The following is a 17101-nucleotide window of genomic DNA, read 5'->3' as shown; positions in this document are numbered from 1 at the left end:
AGTTATAAGCGAGCTAAGCTCTCGCCCCAAGTGTCATAGACTTTTGAGTCGTTTGGTCAAGTTATAAGTGAGCTAAGCTCTCGTACCAAGTGTCAGAAACTCTTGACCTGATTGGGAGAGTTATAAGTGAGCGGAACTCTCAAAATTCCAGACTCTTGAGCCATTCGTCCAAGTTATAAGTGAGCGAAGCTCTCGTGCAAAGTGTTAGAGGCTCTTGAGTCGTTCGGCTAAGTTATAAGTGAGCTAAGCTCTCACGCCAAGTGTCAAAGACTCTCGACCCGATTGGTCGAATTATGAGTGAGCGGAGCCCTCATGCCAAGTGACAAAGACTCTTGACCCGAACAGGCAATTAATAAGCGAGAACCTATGAGCACTGAATGGGAGCATATGGATTCATACTTAGAAACTATGTGAAACTTTCGAGTGGAGGACTCTGGGTTGTCGAGCGGAAATGTGTTAATTCATACTTGGAAAATTTTTACAAACTACGCTTGGCAGTACAACAAAAGGCTAAAAAACTTAAAGAAGAAAACTATGCTAGGTAATCAAGAACATCATCCAGGAGCGACTAAGGGATCTTCTCCCTATTTATAATTTTTCTCGTCAGATCAGGAGAGACATAGCCACCATCCTTTAGTTGCTAGAGGATCCCATCGATGCCATAGTTTAAAAGGCAAATAGTCTAGTCGGTGAACATGTCGTTGAATTTGAGGGAACGAAGGTACTTCACTCAAAAAGATTCTTGCCGATCGGGTTCCGCCTCCTTGAACTTATTAAATTCCTCTCTGGACTCCTCTAGCTCGGCCTTGGGCAACTCCATAGCGGCCTTTAGTGAAGCTAGCTCAGCATCTTTCTCATCGAACTGGAGCTTGCTCACCGTTCACTCTGTAGTTCGGTCATCCCGCTCGGCCTCCAGAGCAGCTTCTGCCTCTTTAAGATTCTAGGCCAAGACCCGAGCCTCGTTGTTTTTCATGTCGAGGTCTTCAATGGCTCAGAGCTCCCTAGCGTTGGCAGAATTTATCTTCGACTCAAAATTATGAGCTTGCTTGGTTAGCTGGTAGAGTTGAAGGGTCTGCTCATGATTCTTATTCTTCTCTACGCTAAGCGCCTGTTCGGAGCACAACAGCTACTTGGAATTGTAGTCCAAGTCTTCCTTCAGTCGGACCACCTTTGCAGTCGGACCACCTTTGCAGTCAGTTGCTTAATGTGGGCTCGGGAGGTTTCTGATTGCCCGATCAGAGCGCACAGCTACTAGAGCTCGTGCTCTAGGAATGTCAGCCTCTAGCACATGACCAGACTCTCCACTCAGAACTACAGGAAAGAAAACCTTATTAGAGCCGATTGGGAAATGCAAAGAAAGGACTTAGCTAAAAATTTACCCTAGTGGATTTCTGAGTGAAGCCATCAGCAAGCTCCCCGGGCGGAATGGTCGTCACTCTGGCCCTAGCATCTGCCCATGTTTGTGTTAGGGGGCCTTGGATGATTATTTAGTGTTGAGGGGAGCGCGGCTCAGCATCATCCGGATGATGCCAAGCGTCGATTGGCAAGCGAATGATGGCCTTGATGCTACACATACCGGACAGATCTAACGGCTTTGAAGTGGTCGGACCCTTTGACTTGGACATTGGCGAGGAGCGAATTATAGTCACCTGGGCGGCTGAGCTGATCGGCTAGGGTGGTATGTAAGCAATAAGCAGTACGCATATCGTCTCAACTGGCAGCGTAGACAACGAGGGTGTCCGATCAGAAGATGGAGGAGTGGGTGTGGCAGTCGCCCTCTCTGGGATGGTAGAAGATGAGGTTTCGCCCATCTCGGAAGGAGGGTGAAAGGTTGTAGGTGCAGAGGCCTGTAGAGTGGAGGTTGCCGAGCAGGAAGAAACTTCTGCTTAGTGCCTTTTGCGGCATTGGATTAACGGCTCACCTGAAGTGGATGACTCCGAAGGCACCACAATCAGCGCCACGGATTGCTGCTCGGGGGGTAGCTAGCTTGTTGTGGTTGTGGCATCACTAGCTGCCACCCAACTTCCTCCTACCTCGCTAGCTACCGCACAACTTCCTCCTGCTTCATCGGTCAAATCTTCGGAGTATTTGACCAGCAATAGGCCTCGACTCGCCAACTTGGCGACACCTCAAGCTTTAATCTCCGCATCGGTAAGCTTGCTCTTGCCACTCAGTCAAGCCCTCAGCATGATTTGAGCTGCAAAAAAGGAAGAGAAATCAGTTAGATTCAAAGACGGCAGGAAGAAAAAGGACATACCTAGGGGGATGGATAGCCGCGTTAGGATAGGGCTTAACCCAAACACATATAAAACTCCCTCCAACAATAGCCGGTGTATGTGGTACTTCTGACTGGCCAGACTTGAGGCTTCTTGGAGGTAATATGGCTGCTACGATATCTGTTGAGTAGAGGAGGCTTCACCAATTCTATTTTCCAACTGGTCGGATAATCGGGCCAGCTAGGAAAATGGATGAAGAAGTAATGCTCCCTCAAATGCTTATTTGAGGAAGGCATTTTATCAAAATAAAACTATGCCCAAGAGGGTTTGAAATAGAAAAGTGTCTAGCTCGGACAACTTGGGATAGTAAAAGAAATAAAACACGTGGGGTACTAAGGGAAGGTCATACAGACAGAATAATATGACCACCCCGCACAGTAACCTAAAAGAATTAGGCACTAGTTGATGTAGCGAGATATGGAAATATATACAAACTTTCGAGAAAAAGGGGTGGACGGGAAAGTAGAGACCGGCGTAAAATTGGTCCTTAAAGAATGTAAAAAAACCATTCGGGGGTAGGTGAGGGTGGTCATAGGCAGAGGGGATGACAATCTGATAACCCACGGAGAAACGGTAGGTTAATTGCATCTGGGCAACCTCGTCACCGTTAAATTTGGATTCGGTGGAGGTGTACCAGAGTCCGCGGACGACCGGGAGAGGACGAGGAGATTCAACCATGAAGTAGAGGGAAGAAAATCAAGAATTTAAATAAAGAGAGGAGAAGGGGCTTACTACAAAGAAAATCACCGACAAAGAAGAGAAGATGACTGTGAGTGCAAGGAAGATGATAGGGCGAAAGAGAAGGCTGGGGGCTTAAAAACCTGGAGAGCGGCCGCTCTGAGCCATTCGATCGAGGGCTTTAATAGGGGTTCATCGCGACCATTAAATTCAAAAAGATAGCAATCACATCAAACACAAACAGTCGTCTATCACATCATGCATATGGGGGCATGAAGAGACGACACATGTCATTCTATTACAGGTGGCATTAATGATGAGGCAGAAAGCAAGATTATAGGGCATGACTAAGCGTGGCCTGCATTAATGGGAGAAGATTTGAACGATTCTCGAGAAATTACGATGGCATCAACGACAGTTAGAGGACACTACAGTCAAAAGCACAGATTAGTAAGAAGTTAAAAAAAAATTGGCTAAGTGTCGTGCATGATAGAGCCGAACGATAGCTGTAAACCCTTGAGCCGAAGATATCAACAGCCGAACGACGACTATAAAACCATATAGGTTTGACATCGGCAGTCGAATGACGGCTATAAATTGTATGGGTTCGACATCAGCAGTTGAACGACGGCTATCAAACCGTATGGGTTCGACATCAGCAGCTGAACAGTGGCTATAAAATCGTATGGGTTCGACATAGTAGCTGAACAATGGCTATAAAATCGTATGGGTTCAACGTCAACAGCTGAACGATAGCTATAAACCCCAGGACACCCTTAGGGGAAGGAGAAGTTTCAGACCACATCAACTGTCTAGTCAATCAGACTTGCAGCTTCTTTCGACTAGACTCGAGGGGGAGACCTATGATCCGGTAATGATGAGAGGTCCCACCAAGGAGAGGCCAAAGGAAGACCGGTTGACGTGGAAGACAAGGTCAAGAGAGGTGTCCAAGTCAATCGAGTAGACTGAGTATGGCCGAGCGTACCAAGTATGGCCGACTAGACTGAGTATGGTCGAGTAGATTACACAAGCTTTGAGACAAGCAAGCCGTGCATTTCCCGGCCGAGTAAAGGTAGTCCTCTGACCACAAAGAAAGTTAAGTAGTAGCTGGTTTTGCTGACCAGGCTCCACGTCCAGTCAGATTGAGACAATTGATGATGGCCAAGAAGCAAGTAAATGACGAGCCAACAGATCCGATGGACACTGCCGAGCGGGGGCAACTCGGCCGAGCGAACTCCTGTCAGCCGCGCGTGGCCCCACCAAATATCTTATATTCTTTTGGAAGTTCATGCCGATAATAGGAGGATATGTTCAACAGGCAAATTGTACTTTATAAGCTTTCAGACTGTCACATCAGAGGATTGCATGACTACTTAAGAAATGGTATCAGAGACACTTTTTCGACTTCTGGGACATCTAGGAAAATGTGCTTACACTTTAAGATGCATGCACGAATCCGCTATAAAAGGGGGGTTCCCATCTATAGGAGGAGGTATACGCAACTTCGTTTTCTACCCACTTTATCTACAATTCTCCGTTCTTTGAGATAATCGGAGACTAACTTGAGCGTCGGAGGACCAACGCTGGGAACCCCTTCTCGGCCCGACATTGACGCTTTTGTGTTGTAGGGCTCGTAGAGTCTTCGCTGCATCAACTTTGGAGCAAAATCCCTAACTTACTATCTTCACCGTTTTTGGACAGGATCAACTATAGATTAAGAGGGTATACATCCTCCTAAATGTGACTAATAATTTTGGGATGGAAAAGGTTCCACCCTAATTCAATAGGATATCAAAGTTAGACCCACTAAGTGATGATATTGAAACTAGCTTCTCCCTGCTCATTAGCTTCACATGGACAAGGAAACTGGTTTCATATGTTTTTATCTATATGCCCTTGTAGATGATTAGCCATTTTGCAATGAAATGTCCTATACCCAAATTCAACACTGATCCAGACATAAATGGTGATGGAATGTTAAATTCCTGCCCTTCTTGAACAATGGAAAGTTAAATTCCTCCACCACAATGTCCAAATGCGATACCTTCGTACAGTAAACAAGATAAGAGGAACCAAAGAGATAAGGAATCGATACCACTCCATTCATAGCTTCAATGCCAGGTGGAGCGAGGTGTATCAAAGGAGGTGGCGGAGGTGCGCTTGGGAACAGGAAGAGAGGGCGGAGACACTGTCGCAGGCGGAGCGGAGGCAAGCGGCGGAGGTCATTTTTGCAGATTAAACCGAAGCGCCGGCGGAGAATTGTATTCTTATCCTCTCTGTACCGTTGGCGGATAACGGCCTTTCGTTTAATGTCAGCCATCCATCAGAACCACGCGCGAATCGTAAAGAAGCCGAATTAAAATAAACGAATCACAGCATCCGGAATCTCTTTTTAAAAAAAAATCCCTGCAATTTTACTATTTATCATTTCACCTATATACTAAAATACGCCTCTAATTCTATTATTGTCATTTAACCCCCGATACATTTTATAAATTCTACCAGATCAGATGAGCACTCCCCATTGCAAGAGATAAAACATGGAACCGCCATTCCTTATTGGTAAAACATCACACAGTTTGCAACATACCGAAATATTTATTCGATGACAGACATTGAAAAGCTAAAATTCTAGGGTTTCTTTTGCAAATTTAGATCTCCCTCACACTGCTACCTGAGCAGCTGCAAGCCTTGCAATGGGCACCCTGCAAAAGGAGTTCACAAAGATGAGCTTGAGTAGAATTATGCCAATGCATTTTGATAAGTCGACATAACTTGGCTAAAAAATTTGTGTGCCGGGTGGCATAGAGCAAGAATTCAGATCGACAAGAACGTTGACGACGAAGAGTACCTGAACGGAGAACAGGAGACATAGTCGAAGCCAGCTTGCGCAAAGAAAGCAACTGAGGAGGGTTCTCCACCATGTTCACCACACACTCCTATCTGCATAGAGACCGATCGACATTATAATTCATTTTGCATCTTCACAAAGTACATATTTGATGGATCTCACCTCCAAATCAGGCCTAGATTTTCGACCTCGTTCCACTGCAACCTTAATGAGCTCACCTACCCCTTTCTGATCAAGAACCTATATCCGTATATGAAAATTTTTTATTGAAACAAACAACTTCATCAAATTCAAAAACTTATCACTTGAATCTATTTATCCAGTTCGAGGCCGTAGGGGCTGATTCACTAATGAAATTATCAAAAACCACATCTAGCAGAAGAAACTTACCTCAAAGGGATCATTTTGCAGGATGCCTTTCAATAAGTAGATAGGAAGAAACTTCCCGACATCATCTCTGCTGTAGCCGAATGTCATTTGTGTGAGGTCATTGGTTCCGAATGAGAAGAACTCTGCTTGTTCAGCTATCTACCAACATCATATTCGATATAGTATGAATAAGCAATCAAAAGTTTCATAGTTGACGATAAGCAGATTAGCCACCCAAAAGACATTCGAGTACACATTTTACCTCATCAGCAATAAGGGCAGCCCTCGGAACCTCAATCATAGTTCCGACCTTATAGCTTATTGAGGTTCCCATCTCAGAGAAAACTTTCTGCGCTGTCTTCCGTATCAGATCAGTTTGGTGCTTCAGCTCCTGACAATCAATGACTCAGGTAAAAATGCTCACTTTTGTCATATAATTTACAGGAAAGTTATGATAAAAAGTTGCAGAACATGAGTTTTTGTCTCTGAATCAAGCAAGGTATGGAGGGGGAAAAATATTACTTAGGAGGAGTAATCAAAAGACAGATTCAAACCTGAGGTGTGCCAATCAGAGGAACCATAATTTCTGGAAACACTTTGATACCCTGATTGCTCATAATAATAGCAGCTTCCAATATAGCTCGTGCTTGCATTTCAGTCAACTCTGGGTATGATATGCCGAGCCTAAAAGAGATAACACTTACTCTTCACACAAAACCATAAGCCAAAACTTCACAAGCACACAAAATTATAATAGTATTACCCTATGAGTAAACTAGAAATAAACAAAGAAGTGATCAAATATTGTTTTTCAAATATAGAAATAGAAATTAAGAATAATCAGATAGGCGATATCTAAGTCAAGAGATAAAAAAAGAGGGGAAGATTCTAAAAACTAGAAAGATACTGTAATCATATTGGTTTGCACACTACCGTTAGACAATCAAAGCATAAAGTCCAACCTGCAACCTCGGAAACCAAGCATGGGATTAACTTCAGAGAGCTTCTCCACTGTTGAAAGTACTTGCTCTTCTTTTGTGCCAGTATCTAAAGCAAGTTGACTAACAATATCCCCCAGGTTACCCTCTGGGAGAAACTCATGAAGTGGTGGATCTAGCAACCGAATAATCACAGGAAGCCCTGCAAATCAAAAGTTGATATACAATTAATAGTTGATACAATTAATAGTTGATATACCTGCTATATTGCACAATAAGACGTCAATGTTTTTGGAAGAAGATACAATTAATAGTTGATATACCTGCTATATTTTTAACATGTTGCTAAAAAAATTAATTTAATTGATTTTCTAATTCCTATAATAATTGGAACTAAAGAAGCTGAGTAAAAACATTCATAGAACTAAAAGTCATTTAAATTGATTTCAGCACACTTTAAAAGTATACCATATGTCGATGCAAACATTATATCAAAACTGCATTAATATAATGTTTGCATCAACATATGGTAAACTTTTAGGCATAATAGAATAAAGATAGAATATATGAAATTAAGTTTAGCAATATTAGACGTAATGAGATAATTGTTAAGATAGGAGATGCCGAGTTGCTTGGAACTGAGAGCTTTAAATATTTAGGATCATTTTTGCAAAACGATAGAGGAATTGAGAGAGATGTCTTACATAGAATACAAGCAAAATGGTCGAAATGGAGGAGAGCGTCGGGTGTTTTATGTGATTGTAAAGTACTTCTAAAGCTTAAAGGAAAAGTCTACAAAACCATAGTTAAACCTGCTATATTATATAGAGCTGAATGTTGGGGTATGACTCGAGTACACGAGTAGAATACGAGAGTTGTAGAGATAAGGATGTTAAGGTAGATGTGCGGACATACGAGGTAGACAGAATAAGAAATGAGAGCATTAGAGAGAAAGTCGAAGTTGCATCTATTGAGGGAAGCTATGACAGAGACACTTAAGATGGTACGAATATGTACTTAGACTACCAATAAATGTTCCAGTTAGATGTTATGAAACTATGACAAACACGCACATCAAACAAGGAAGAGGAAGACAAAAAAAAAGACTTGGTTAGCAACAATAAAACAAGATAAAATTTATTTAAGTATTGATAAAGATATAGTAGGAGATATAGTCCAATGGCATAAAAGGATCCATATAGCCAACCGCACCTGGTGGGATAAGGTTTGGTTGTTGTTGTTATTCGATCAGATTGATACTTTAAACCTAGTTTCCAACAAAGTTGAAAATGAACTTTTTTTTAATGAAAACCTACCATCCATGGCATGAAAGATTCCTTGGAAGTCTGATCGCTGATAGGGCAAGAGGAGATCTAAGGCTCGATGCCTTTGCTCACTATTTGGTGCCACTATCATCTGTCTAACAACCTTTATTCTTTCATCTGAAGAAAAAAACTGCGGAACAATGGATGTTAAATATGAATAAAAGGAAAATTAAAAAAGCAAACATAATTAGTGAGAATATTTCAAGGTTTAGTGTTGCATTCAAGTTTCAACTTTGTAAATACTGTACCAAACACAATAGCATTAGGTTGGATCATCTAATTTACAAGTAAATCCTAAAAAATTGATGAAATTTCAAATTGGAGAATCAGAACTAAAGATGAACTGCCTCTAAAAACGAGTGAACATATTAACAAACCATGTGTTCTGTCCTACAAAGTCCAATCCCTTCTGCACCATTTTTTCTTGCTGTTCGTGCATCGTCAGGTGTATCCACATTTGCCATGACCTAAAAGGATGGCCATTTTGTTGAATATCAATAATGTTTTTGGAATAATAGAAAAAGATGAAATAAATGTTGGATGGTTCTAAAGAAAGTATTTCTATTCTGATTAATATATGCAACCTATCGATCTGTTGAACCTAAATTCTCATGGGTATTAAGTGAATGTGAGGTGTACTGTCTGTAATTAATAAGAAAATCATTAATTATTACTTCAATATGATACCTTGAGTTTCCTTATCTCATCAACCCATGACATGAAGGTTTCCAAGTCGCCACTTAAAGCTGGTGGTGTAAGTGCTTGCTTTCCTAAAATTACTTCACCTGTTGATCCATTGAGTGATATCCAGTCACCTTCATGTATCGTTTTGTCTCCAATCAGCACCACCTAAAATTAAAGCAAACTCAACAATTAAATGCTATTTGTCAAGAACACAGAAATAAGTTATCACCATGAGTGTTAATGAAGTTTAACCATGGCAATCAGCAAAAAAACAAATTGGTCATTAACTAGTTGCTACGATGTGTATCGTGATTCCATGAAATGTTACTTTTCCTATAGTGACAAAAATGACTTTGAAACTTCAGCACACCTTATTTGCTTCTATAATAGTTAAATCAGAGCAGCCAGAGACACAGCATTTCCCCCACCCACGTGCTACAACAGCTGCATGGGAAGTCATGCCACCTCTCGCAGTTAGAATTCCTTCAGCTGAGTGCATACCGCCAACATCTTCTGGGCTTGTCTCTGTTCTTACCTTTAAATGTTGAAAAGATTGTCATTCGTAATTAGTGAATTGCAAGTTAAACTAATTTATAGCATAGTAAATAACATAATAATTAAATGCATAATCAACAACTTTATGAATATAAAACATATTGATGAAGTCAACTATTTAAACATGCCCTTTCTCAACAAAAACATAATTTTTTCTAAAACAATGTACCATAATTTATCAATTTCTTTTTAATTGAGTGCTATTTTATATTTTGTAGGGAAGGTAATACAAAGGGGTAAACCATTCTATAGGATGAAAAGAAGAAACTTGAATAAACTTTATCAAACAAGATTTGTAGATGTTCCTAACAAATGTCAAATGAAACAACCACCTAATGCAAAAGTTGAATTAATAATTTATAGAAATAATATTGCAACTGACCAAAATAACGGTCAGCCCTTGACCGTGCCATTTTTCGGCATTATCAGCAGTGAAGACAACCTGACCAACTGCAGCTCCTGGTGATGCAGGCAAGCCTCTTGCAATCACTTTATCCTTGTACATGGATGGATCTTCAAACTAAACAAAAGAATTTAGTAAAATAAACCCAACATCTTGCACATTTTCTCTTCGGAGATTTCAAATAAAAAATGGGAATATATTTTGTTGTTTTGGTTGCCATAGTACTTACTATACAGATCGAAGTTATGCCACTAAAAATGCTTACTGCATAGTAAAGCTTCCATACCACTTTTAAAACAAAAGATTTTGTGCTCAACCAGTTAAATTGCATGGAAGTCTTTAATATAGACCACAAGTATCTATGATGAGAATTCTTAGCGTATGGTTATTTTAGAAACCACTTTTAGTTGATCCATTGATCTTCATCATCTGGTAGAATAATATGCGAAAGGAGACTAGTACAAGAATGATTGGGATCATTAGAAAATATATACTAGTCGTTTCACATTTGGCATTTGAAATGTTGGTCTGATCATGGACAAATCAAAACAATATACCTGTGGATGAAGAAGCTGGTCCAAGTGAATTGGCTCCACCATCTTAATAACAGTACAAGTATCGACAAGGCCTTCTTTGACCATGTCAACTGCAATCTTTACTGCGCCTCTGCCAGTGCGCTTTCCAGTTCTACACTGCAACATCCAAAGCCTCTTTTCCTGTACAGTGAACTCAATATCCTGCAGCAACATAGCAAAACATATTCCACTAGGTGACATCCATGAATCAATTTTAAGCATGAAACTTCATGTGGTTTAAGAGAGACCTCGAAGAAAGAATCTAACCATCATATCTTTATAATGACGCTCTAGGATTTCACAATTCTTCACAAGTTCATTATAAGCTTCGGGCATGCATTTCTTCATAGTATCCAGGTCCTGTGGAGTTCTGATTCCAGCAACTACATCCTCACCCTATAAAGAAAATTTATAATAAATTGTGAAAAATAGTGCAGATGCATGTTGACAATGAATTCAGAAACTATCACAAAAAAAGTACTGTTGAACAAGAAAGATATAAACATGAAACAGAAATGTAATTCACAATATATCAATGAGAGATCATCTATATCCGAGAATGTTCCTAGAGTAATTGACACTTGTCAACCGAATCATGCTCAAAGATCATTAACCTTTTCTTTAAGAATACACTTAATATGGTGTATCAATTGATTGTTTGGTAACAAATGAACAGTGGAATTTAACACCAAATGAGAAGTAGAGATCATGATGCAAGTCTCCCAACGTTTCTCAAAGGGATGAGATGGAAAGGAGAAAAATATAGAGATATGTGAAACACCTGGGCATTGATGAGGAACTCCCCGTAAAGCTTCTTCTCACCCGTGCTTGGATTCCTAGTGAAGAGCACTCCAGTTCCTGAGGTGTCCCCCATATTCCCAAACACCATACATTGCACATTCACTGCAGTTCCTTTCAACCCTTTGATTCGATTGATGCTTCTGTACTTCTTTGCTCTCGGACAGTTCCATGAGTCAAAGACAGCAACCACGGCCAGATACAACTGCCTTTTTTGATCTGGAAGCAATGGAGCGGTCAATTAATTTGGAGGTGTTTAAATTTACGTCTAGCAATGAGCAACTAAAAAAGAACTTAAAGGAAGCTGTAATTCAAAGAATGATCTAGGGCATCTTGCCATAGAAGGCTAATTTATGTGATTAAGGATTCACGGGAGAAAATTTACCTGTAGGAAACTGCTCCCTTTTGGATTCAAGGTACACATTCTTGTACTGAGCAACCAATTCTTGGAGGTCAGTTGCAGTAAGGTCGGTGTCTGTCTTGATTCCTTTTGCCATCTTTAGAGCTTCAAGTTTTTCTTCAAACAGAGAGTGCGGGATTCCCATAACCTTCAAAAACCATTGCAGTATTTATCAGTCTTGTTTTAGTCTGAAAGATATATATCATGCAATTATTACTGGTCAATTAAAGATTAAAATGAATCTTATATTGTTCAACTTTAAAATGCATTATCCATATTCAAACCAGGATGCTCCATGCCTATTGGCCCAACATGAACATTTAACATATACTGTCTTTCAAGGAAGAATTAATCAGCTAAAATAATAGAGCACAGAAAAAAAAACACCAGCATGAATTGGAGAAATATTCGGCACTAATGCCTACCACATTGCCGAACATGTCCAAGAATCGACGATATGAGTCGTAAGCAAACCTCTCCCCGCTCTTCATCGCCAGCCCAACCACCACCTCGTCATTGAGTCCCAAGTTGAGCACTGTGTCCATCATCCCCGGCATTGACACCTACACACAAGTATTGCATATATGTGTCAAACAGGATCGTAATTGAATCCATTTGGTGGCTAATTCTCTCTCTCTCTCTTGCTATTCTGTATTGAAGGAGATATCAAAGTTATTTGCCTCTGGCATGGACAACATACCGCAGCGCCAGAGCGAACGGAGAGGAGGAGCGACCTTGAAGGATCGCCGAGACGTGCTCCCATGTTCTCCTCCACCTTCCCAAGAGCTTCCAGTATCTCCTCCCAGAGGCCGTTCGGGAGATGCTTCCCACCCTCCTCGTTATACTCCCGGCAGGCCTCCGTCGACACCGTGAATCCTGGCGGCACCGACAGTCCAATCCTAGACATCTCCGCCAAGTTGGCACCTTTCCCACCCAGCTACACGTTATGCAGCTAAAAAGTCAGTAAAAAATGCTCGATCGGACATTGCGTCGAACATGTCGCGCGCGCTTACCAAGTTCTTCATGCTCTTGTCGCCTTCGCTCCTCCCCTTGCCAAAGGCGAACACCCTCTGCGAACACCGACCAGCAGGAGCCATTTCTCGAGTTTGAAACTAGACTTGGCCGATGAATTGCACTGGCACAGCATTGCATTGCTCAAGAAGGAGCTCTCTACTTATACTCGCATGGATTTTGGCGGCGAAGGCTACGAGGTGGATGAGACAGAGACGCCACCGTGGATTTCACCGGCTCAACGGATCCCCCAAATGGCTCGCACTGCTTACCTGCGACAACTCTGTCCTGTTTAAACTAAAGCTGCGGTGAGCAGGCGGAGAAGGGAAGGCTGGCGTTCATGCCGTTTCGGTGCGGCGGCATGCACGTCGACGTGTGGCGCGAGAGGGAGAGGCAGCGGCCTCTGACCCACCCAACTGCTGCTGGGCCCCATGCATGACGTGGATGAGGACCCCACCTGGTCGTATATAGAATACGGGAGCGAGGTTAGCCCTGGTAGTTACAAAAATCCATATTACCCTTTAATTAATTTTTTTATTTATAAAATACATCTGCATATAATTTTAATTGTCAGAAAATTGAAAGAGTCTTTTTTTATTTATAATGTTAAAAAAGTATAGTCTTAGGAAAAAAAAATCCTATTACCCTATAATTAATTGATCACATTATTTATCATTTTTCACATAATAATAAATTATAAGAAACATTGAAAGTAATCATTTTTCACTATAAATTGACCATATAAAAAAAATATCGTTTTGATTTTCTGCCTTTTAATTTTATTATTTTATGAATCTATATACATTATTTTCAGTGTGCATTTGGATTGTGTGGGACATTATTTGCGTAAGTTTAACTACAGTGTTTTAATATATTGGTATTGTGATTTAAAACAGCGTGACTATACACATTCCTTGTAATTATATTTTCATTACTGAATTTCTCTATTTACCCAGTAATTATCACATGTATAAAAAAAAATCTTCTTCTTTAATTTAAAATTTAAAATTTAAAATCAGTATATCTTTTATTCTTTTATCCCTCTATAATGTTTCTCTATAATTTCTCAAATTATATTATTTTTGACAAATAAAAGTACTATTAAATTCATAACAAAAATCTATCTATAAATTTATTTTGAATTGCAATAGGCTTACCCATTATCTTTACTTTTATTAAAATTTTAATCTATCATGCATGTTATTAGATAAGAAATTAACTTAGTAAAAGATAAAGTTATCAGCTTTTTAGAGACGACCTCATATATTCTGAAAAGGAATAAATTATAAGGGTTTATTCAATTTTACCTGAATGATCTTCTTAGATAGGAAGCATAAGATAATCTAAAATAGTATTTATATATGCCGAGAATCAGATCATACCTCTTTGATGGCAAATCCTATCGAGTACCAACTTGATTTTATTGGAGCAATCGATGTAATCCTATATTTCGATGTTTAGGTAAAAGTTTAAGTTAGGTTATTGTTGTATTCGATATGCGCTTATGAGTATATAGGATGCATGTATAACAAAACAAAGTCCAAGCGTAGAGGTTTGGCGGTATAAGTCTAAGTGTGTAGTCTTGGTAATGTAAATCCAAGTATGATTTGGCAAGGTTGAAGTCCCAGAGTAAGGAGCTCTTGGCAATGGAAGACTCGACAACAAAAGACAAGGTCGAAGGAAGTTCTTGAAGGCAAGGCATGAAGGATGGGGAAACATCTAAGGGACGCAAAGGCTGTTGAAGGAGGCTAGAAGGCAAGGTCGAGGTTGTGCAGGCGAGGACGAGTACATGAGAGATTGTATTCAAGATAAAACCCTAGGTTTAGCATTTACTAGTCGACTGATGACTTTACCAGTCGATTGGCGAGAGTGAACAGAATGTTTCTGTTCTCTCAACCGAAGTAGACCAGTCGACTGTATCAAGCCGTTGGGTGTAACAGTCGATTTTTCACATAGGCCAGTCGACTTGTGACTTTACTAGTCTACTGGTATCAGGAAAACAACTTGGATGTTTTCCCCCAAGCTGTATATAATGGAGCTTGGGATGGCTAACTTGGGTGATGACAATAGACTTGGTTAAAGCTTATTAGAATTTTTAAAACTCTTAGTATGATCCTTGTGTGTGATCAAGAGATTATGGTGAGATTTCTTCATCGAGAAGGGTGATTAAGCTAGCCGGAGTTCTAGGGATTAATCCATCGATGGATTGATGGATCGTCCACCCACTACAACAAAAATGGCAAACCACAACGGATATTATCCGTTGTCGTAGGGTCAAAAAACCGTTATAACTGACAGCGTTGTAAAATATATTGTCCTACGACAACGATTTTAAATCCGTTGTCTTTGTAGACATTCGACAACGATTTTTATCCGTTGTTATTTATATACTCAAAAAAATTTTACCTTATACGACAATGTTTTAAAACCGTTGTGGTAGATAATTTTAATATGTTTTATAATGGATAAAGTTGTTGTCTTTTATCACTTTTCACAAAAAAAATCCATTGTGGTTACGTACTTTTTACAATGTTTCTAACCGTTGTCTTTAATATTCATGTTGTAACATGATAATAACAAACAACCAATCTTTATTTAATATAAATAAATCATCAATACAGAGTTAAATATTTACTACACTCAATCCATGAAAATGTTATCTTCAAATTTCAAAAATTAACTACACATCAAAATGAGAAAATAATAGTTGTACATGTAATCGAAATCCAAAATATGCTGATCACTATCACTGTCACTGTCTGATTCAAAATATGTTTTACATGTTATCTTTATTATCACTGTCTGATTTAGAGTAGGATCTTCTTTTGTGCTTTGTTGAAGCCTTTAATTTTGTCTCCCTTGCTTCTACATCAGCCTTCGCCTTAGCAGCAGCTTCAAGCTTCTGCTCCCATTTCAAGGGGGCCTCTTTCTGATCCAGAATTATCTTCTTAATTCTTCTCTTCAATGAATTGCAAGAACTTCTTGCAGTCCATTTGATACTATACAATAAAAACTTGAAACCTGCATATCTGTGAAATGATGCAAGGAAGTGCATCACAAAGAGAAAAAAAACAATGTTAACTCTTCAAGTATCTCACGAGTCAAAACACTAGGGATTCAGTGCATCATAAAGCATAATTTTAGTATTTCTAAAATGTAACTACCATATAGTGCTCAATTTTCCTACCATCTATGTTATGGATCATGTATAAGTGAGAAAATATTTCTAGACAATCATATTGCTAATATTGAAATTTCAGGTAATACATCAATTTTTATCTATAACTACTATAATGACTTTTTGACAACTACCCTAAGATTATAGTTGGCAAAATAACAGATCCCTGAAGTAAATGTCTAGCATTGGAAATAGTAAATTCTGTAAATTTTTCTTCATCTATAAACTAACTTTTGGAAAAATAGCAAAGAATCAGACAAATATGTATGTGTTTGAGAGGTATTGAATACTAAAAGATTCATTAGAAAGAAAATTACACACTAAGGAAGAAACATAGGATCAAAATTTTACCTTATGTAGATGTGAGAAGGCACACTTGAACAAACAGTCAATTCACTTCTTTGAACAGATCAATAGGAATCTCTGCCACACAAATGCCAAACAATGCTTAGAACCTGTAGACTTTTAATACTATCAAGTGCAAACTAAATGGCTGAAGAAAAGGCATGTAAATGTAACAAAATCCAGCAAATATGTAAGTGTATTTAAAGGAAAGAACTGTCATGTATCTGCAAATGAAAATTTGAAAGAACTTCCAGAGTCAAATATAGAGCAGAATTACATCCAATACCCTTATAGATCAAAGAATTTCTAAGCAACAAGGGGACATTATATCGCAATAGTCAACTAGCTAATTTCTAATTGTAATATCTGAGATTTGACAGTTAGTTCTGATAACTTCCTAGAGTCATGTATAGAGTAATTTTGTAGTAACTAGCTATAACATATTAAAGCATACATTCTAAGATATCAGGGTCTTTGCATAAGAATAGTTCTATTCTAATCAACACTTGTAACCTACAATATTAAAGTAATTTACCAAAAAGAGGTCTTTATCCGGTTTCAAAGGAATAGGAGAATACAATATAAAGCATGAAGAATCAATCAAGACACCGATGCTAGTATCTCCTATGACCATATCTTAATTACGCATTTCCAAAAGTACACAAACTCAACACAGATTAAAAACATAATAGGAAAAATAGGCAGATTGAATTTA

At 39.2% G+C, this 17101-nt stretch overlaps 1 protein-coding gene across 1 annotated transcript; it reads right to left on the bottom strand.

Moving 5' to 3' along the window:
• Nucleotides 1-5490: 5490 nt before the first annotated feature.
• Nucleotides 5491-13250, bottom strand: LOC122047032 (pyruvate, phosphate dikinase, chloroplastic-like). Its single transcript, XM_042608047.1, has 19 exons — nucleotides 12866-13250; nucleotides 12553-12789; nucleotides 12278-12415; nucleotides 11838-12000; nucleotides 11436-11671; nucleotides 10922-11050; nucleotides 10637-10816; nucleotides 10059-10196; nucleotides 9492-9656; nucleotides 9125-9286; nucleotides 8815-8904; nucleotides 8429-8567; nucleotides 7137-7314; nucleotides 6729-6858; nucleotides 6437-6565; nucleotides 6196-6333; nucleotides 5968-6045; nucleotides 5806-5897; nucleotides 5491-5659 (listed from the first exon to the last, which is right to left on the bottom strand). Exons 1-19 carry the CDS (start codon nucleotides 12947-12949, stop codon nucleotides 5617-5619), a joined length of 2649 nt encoding a protein of 882 aa, XP_042463981.1. The 5' UTR covers nucleotides 12950-13250; the 3' UTR covers nucleotides 5491-5616.
• Between the last annotated feature and the right edge of the window lie 3851 nt (nucleotides 13251-17101).

The sequence above is a fragment of the Zingiber officinale genome, chromosome 2B (assembly GCF_018446385.1).
Source record: "Zingiber officinale cultivar Zhangliang chromosome 2B, Zo_v1.1, whole genome shotgun sequence".
NCBI classification, from domain to species: Eukaryota; Viridiplantae; Streptophyta; class Magnoliopsida; order Zingiberales; family Zingiberaceae; genus Zingiber; species Zingiber officinale.
This window is presented reverse-complemented; position numbering and strand designations above follow the sequence as displayed.

Bases quoted from the DNA above. Each gene is read 5' to 3' on its own strand.
- LOC122047032 (XM_042608047.1), bottom strand. From the start codon at position 12,949: ATGGCTCCTGCTGGTCGGTGTTCGCAGAGGGTGTTCGCCTTTGGCAAG. The intron at 10,817-10,921 runs GTTAGATTCTTT...ATGTTGCTGCAG, and splicing joins GTCATTATAAAGATATGATG to GATATTGAGTTCACTGTACA. The intron at 9,287-9,491 runs GTGTGCTGAAGT...CTTTAATTTTAG, and splicing joins CTATTATAGAAGCAAATAAG to GTGGTGCTGATTGGAGACAA.